The following is a 6,048-nucleotide window of genomic DNA, read 5'->3' on the forward strand; positions in this document are numbered from 1 at the left end:
CATCTTGAATCATCGGTCGACTCACAGGCTGCTTTCCGGCATTGATGCCAACGGCGCCAAACGCCTTCCGAAGCTTCTTCTTCCATTTCTGGAGAGCAGCTCCGGCTTCATGTGGACTCCAATCCTGGAGCGACATCGTCGATGGGTACGTCTCGTTCTCGACCCCCAGCGACAACAGTAGCGAGACTGAATCCTCGGCAACTTGACTAGTCGAAACCGAGTTGACTGGGTATTGAAGTTCCTGCGCAAGCGCAGGCCAGTCGGCCTTTTTCTTGGGGATGGGCTTGAACAGCTGCATCCACTCATCATTCTGCATCAGCGCTTGTACGCGGTCGAAAACGCGCTTGGCGGCTGGTGTATCACCGTTGATAGGTGGGCGAGGTGCCTTTAGCAGTGCTGAATGCTTTGCACTCGCCACCGAAGGCTTAAAACCCTCGGTCCCATCGTCATAATCATCATAGGCCGGTTCCGGTTCCGCAACATCATCGAGCTCGTCGGCGAGGTTCCTCGAAAGGGACTTGGTCGCCCCGCTCAGCCCCGATGATAGCGTGGCCGTCTCCGGCGTCGCTGCGCCTGGCTCTGGAGCCGGCGTCTTATCTTCGTAATCTTCATAATCGTGGGCGTCAGGACCGATGTCCGCTTCGTCGTCGAAGCTCACTGAAAGCTCGGTGCAGGCTGCAAAGCGCGCAGCCGGGCTTGAACTCTCGTTGCGAGCCCCGCCAGACTTGGCAGGCATAACTGGTACCGTCGGTTGTCCTTTCGCCATGTTTCTTGTCTTTTTCTTGTTCTTCTTCTCTTGGTAGCTCGTAAACTGGAAGGCCATACAAACAGTTCACAATGGTCACAATCTGTTCCCGGGTCGCGGCACCAGTTGTGGTGTTGGAAATCCCACGTGAACTCTAGCTACAGATGTAGTTAGGATGTTCCCACAACAATACGTATACTAGGATAGTAAACGATCGTTCGGGCGGACCTGAAGACCCCAGTTCTGCCCTTGCACCGGGACAAACTGGACCTTGTAAACTACTTATATAGGCCAACCAGTAAAATAAGAACACGCTACTAGCACGAGCAAAGCTAGCAGGTGTTTTGAATCCTCGTGGTCCCAACAGCGGAAGGGTACCAGGCACGGGTAAGCCTTTTACGAGATCACCGAGTGTTCAACACTCGGCTGGAAGAAATAAAAGGGAGGCAATTCAAGCACTCCCAGTCGTGCAAATAGGCAACAATAAGCCGTCACGTAAAACCTCCCGATAATAATCGGCCAATACACAAAGTCTCTTGGCCTTGCCGGATGAACCCTCGCTACAGAGCTTCGAGTTCACCGACAGGCATAACACACTCAAACAAGCTTGACCTGACGCTTACCTTGAAGCCGGACGTCGCTCTGTGTGCTTGAGTGGAAATTCTGTTCTGTATTTAAGCTTACCCTTTCGGGTCTATTCCTAATAAGAAGTCCTAATCAAGTATACAAATATCAAGTGAACAATGATCCGTTATGGATCTTCTTGCATGCCAAGCGTCGTCTGCACTGTCGCATGAGCATCTTTAACGGTCCGCGCCCTGTCCCAGACGGTGAACGTGTCTTCCAAAGGTCGCTGAGTATTCCGCGAACTCATCCCAACCGCCACTGAGGGTTCGTACCGTAGATGGTCCGCTGAATGCGAATCCGGCCAGTCCATTATTAATAATAAGGACAGCCTGGATTCAGTGACATAGGGCCGTATCCGATACTTGTTGAAAACTCGGAGGTGACGCCGTCGAGTCCCTTGCACCTTGGCGTCTCCGTACATCACCCGACCGAGGGTTCGTCGCTTGAACAGCTTGGGCGGTGTCACGTCTTTGTCGACGGGTGATAATCCGCAACCACGGAGAAATCACTACACCACACTACAAGCTATTTCTCTCGAGTATCGACGACAGGCATAATCCAGCCCTATGCAGGGATTTACCGGAAGAGTGTACACGTGTCTTGGACTAGGAAAATTCTGCTCTGTTATCTTCTGGGAGCCTTTTCGGCTCCCCCTATTTAATCCTATGTTCTCATACAAATATCTAGTGAAATGTAGTCGTTTCGGATCTCTACCGGCCCTTTCCGCTGGCTCAGCGACTATCCGGATAGCATCATCCGGACAGATCGCTGAGTACTTACCGTGATCCTTTGTTCCTATGATCTGGGTTATCAGACCGAGCCGATTCTTGATCTAAAGTAGGTTGGCGTATGGTCGAATCTGGAAATCCCTACACCACATTGGCATCATATAGAACATCGTCGTGTTCAAGAATGACCGGTACGACGTTCGTAACTACATAGTAAAGTCAGGTTTAAAGTATGAAATAGCTAGTATTTCCGTCTAACGATACTGCATCATCGCGATGAACAAATATACTCATGCATCTGTCAAGTACAAGCTCAGAACTCCTAGCGATTTCGAGACCGAAGTCGGAGTCGTGGTATCATCACTTCCACGTGGTAAGCCCACACCACAAGACGATTAAGCGCATCGTCCTCACATACTCGAGCTCTGTATTCTCGCTCTTTTAGAACCTTCCTTGACATGATCCCTGATGATGTCCTCATCACAGCCTTCTTTTTGCATCGCATATTTGGCGCTCGATATGCGCATCTAAAAGGGCGTCTAAACGAGTGATCTCTGTCTGAAAACATTTCTGTCGACGCTGTATCATCAATAGCGTGATCTAGAAATAGAGTACGTGCCGATATGTTTCTACTACATACTTGCATTACTTACCTTGGACAGACAGAGAGATTGCTGTAGCCAAGTGTAGACATGACTCGAATTGTCCTCATCTTTAAAAGTTGTACATTTTTAAAAAAAGTGGGAGAGTCACAAGAAAGGCGTTTGTTGAGCGAAATCTAGGCTCATAAACCTTTAATAAACCGCAAGTGTTAGACTAAGGTAAAATGCCAGTTTAAGTCAGTGACAGATTACCAACTTTAAAAGCTCATAATTTTCAGCGGACATTGAAGATGAGAATAAACAACCACGACTGGAATTATCAGAATCTCGTCTTTCTTATTGCTAAGCGCAACACATTAATTGAGTACTATTCGGCCATCAGTGGCGGTTTGAAATTACCATCTTTTTTCGCCGTGTGCCAGTTTAAGACAATTTTAAACTTGACTTGAGTATGGACAAGAGGCTTTTAAGTACGATCGTGCACGTACTGTTGAATTTCTGTATATTCCGATTAGAACCCACGTAAAATTATAACCTTGACTGGGATCAAAATAGATGGTGTATTAAAATCCGGAGTATTTAGAAGCTCACCTCGAACAGAACCGTATCACTGCTAGCAACTTCTGACTGTTGCTGCACTAGCACCAATTCGCTCTCCATGCCTTGTTCCTCTTCGTGTTTGTGCTCGTTCTCGTGGTTGTGATCGTGGTATTGCTTTTGATGGAGCTCCTGGTCCTGATGGTGCATACCACTCGCTGTCGTTTTTGTAGAAATTCTGTCTCTCTGCGATTTTCTTGTTCGCTTCGGCGCGTTTCGTTGGGAGGGCTGGTCAGGTTGCTGAAGCATCTCACGCGTTAACAATCTACCAGCCACTGTCTTGGTTTTTATTTTCCTACTCTGTTTGTGTTGGCGAGCAGGCAGAAGCAAGATATCGTGCTGTACTGTCTCCTTGTATCGCAGCTAAGAAGCCTTTTGACGGTGGCCGAAACTCCGTTGCTTTGGAAATTGTGTAGCTTCTCGTGCATTTTTACAAGATTTGACGGAAAAATGCCGCAGCTCTGAAATCCAGATGAGATATTGCTGTTGAAATTGCAACTTGTCCACGCTAGTGCGGCCATTTGAAGAGCCTTTTCCTTGCTGATAGTATTAATCCCGTTAGCTCGAATGATAAGATCTTGGAGCGTATTTTTGAACGAAGAAAACACGGCAGTATCCAATAGCTGCAGTAAGTGTGTGCCGTTGGCAGGTAGGCACACCAATCTGATCTGCATCCGATCAGCGGTCTCAGCTATTTCGGTTACAATATGAGAGGAACAGCCATCCATGACGAGAAGTAGCGGTCGCTTGACAGGTGTGGGCACCGACAAAGCGAAAAAACAATCCATTTTGCGGATAGCGTCGCTGTCATAAATGCCTTTGGAGTAGTTGTCACTGCTGCTCCATGAATACTGCATTGCTCTAAGAGTTCGGTCTCCACACGCTCACCAGGTAGAATGAATAACGGAGGAACGACGAAACCACTAGCGCTACCGCACGCTACAATCGAGAGGTGAAAGCTGGTAGTAGGATCCGTATGCCAGACGTACTTGGATCCTTTAAGTGCTATTACCCGTGTGGTTTTACGAGAGCTTTCAAATGCAGTTTCGTCCATGTTGAAAACGCGGCTCCCATCCATGTTCTACTCCACGATAAGCTTAGCCAAAGAACTGAAAAGTGTAGCCACCTCCAATTCAGTCACATTATTGCGCACCTTTGACACCGACTGAGAAGCACGAGAGCTCAAGTCATGAAATCTTCCTTTAAACCGACGGTGCCATCCCATGCCTACTGGTTCGCCTGTAACTAGCTTTGAAATCTGTTGAGCTTTTCTGACGATATCCTTCCTTCCAACCGGAGCTCCCTCAACTTGTTGACCCACAACCCATTCGTGAATACTTTTTTCGGCTTCCTTGGGCAGAGTGGGATCAGGTCCGCGCCGTTTGCTGAAGCTGTAGGGGCCATTATTCCCGTTCTCACGCCAATTAACGTCCTCTCCAACCCACCGGAACAAGTTTCGAACTGGAACACCGCTCTCCTCGCCAATAGCTTCAATGTTGCCTCCCTCGCGAATAGACCTCACCAATTCCATCTTCTTCTTGCTGCTATACGTTGTGCGACGCTTCATGGTTGGAAGCTAGATCAAAACTGACAGGTATTCGTGGGCGAGCGCCGCTCTAAAAATAACCAATCAGATGCATCTACGACTGCTATTGGTGCGCCTTAAACTGATCCAAATGACTTATAGTGGCATTTTACCTTAGTAAGATTTTTCAAATCGGCAAATAGCGATCTGCCGAATGTGTGCGAATTGGCGTCAAGGTCAGGGGCTAATGGTAACCAAATATCATATGATATTTTTGATAGTAATAGTACTATTTTCGATAATAAATAGTATTAGTAACTCAATTTTGCAAAAGTTAACATAATATTTTTATATTAACTCGGAGAACAGAAAAATATTAGATACTACATGATATGTTATGATATTTTCCCACTTAAGTACGTTTCTTGCCAGCTTACCCTCTGTGAACCGAGCGGAGCCAAAAACTTTTTCGCTAGAAAAGCAGTAGGCTTTAAGACTGACAAGTATTTGCTATAGTATTTCACTGTGACACAGACAAAGGCGATCGAGATGGAAAACTGAAAACGCTTGCAGCTGTTTAACGTTGGAAGAGCGAAATCAAGACATTTGTTCTTGTTCTCTACCGATCTCCTCGTCGACATCGTGCGTCTAATAAACCTGCTGCCTGTGGCGCTAGATTAATTCGCTCAGCAGTGCCAACACACGACGTCACAATTGTCCCTCCCTCACGGTTGATTAATAATATTTCAGCTAGCCGAGCGTTAACGACATCTGATTCGTTAATGTACCCGATTACGCAATCATTGAAAAATATAATATCGTATTACCTAATATTAAGTTGATATTTAATAATATCATATTGTCTCAGAAGAAAATATTAGGTGATATTTTTATATTAACTGGTCTACAGGTGATATTTTCACAATATTAACTTCACCGATTTAGGAGTTACCATTAACCCCTGGTCAAGGTGTGGAAGTTCAGATGTCCTTGATGCCATCGAAATCTACCCAAAGTCTACGAGGATAACGTCAGACGCTAATCAATTATATATGGATGTGCAGACTAGGCGCACACCTGCGAAGAACTCATGGGCTTTCCGTATAGTTTTGCGTTGCTGGATGCTTTTCGATCTTATTTCACCTCGTATTCTTATGTATACAAAACGTCGATAAGAAGACAGATATAAATAGCTCACATGCGTTCACAATACTCAACTGGATG

The 6,048-nt window shown here is 46.3% G+C and overlaps 1 protein-coding gene across 1 annotated transcript; it reads right to left on the reverse strand.

Annotated features, from left to right (window-relative positions):
* Window positions 1–4,396: 4,396 nt before the first annotated feature.
* PITG_01538 (uncharacterized protein) lies at window positions 4,397–4,866 on the reverse strand (the record flags this gene model as incomplete). The annotated part of the gene is made up of 2 exons (XM_002908142.1): window positions 4,397–4,408; window positions 4,453–4,866. 2 exons carry the CDS (start codon window positions 4,864–4,866, stop codon window positions 4,397–4,399), a joined length of 426 nt encoding a protein of 141 aa, XP_002908188.1.
* Window positions 4,867–6,048: the final 1,182 nt, after the last annotated feature.

Source organism: Phytophthora infestans, genomic scaffold (genome assembly GCF_000142945.1).
Source record: "Phytophthora infestans T30-4 supercont1.2 genomic scaffold, whole genome shotgun sequence".
Lineage (NCBI taxonomy): Eukaryota > Oomycota > Peronosporomycetes > Peronosporales > Peronosporaceae > Phytophthora > Phytophthora infestans.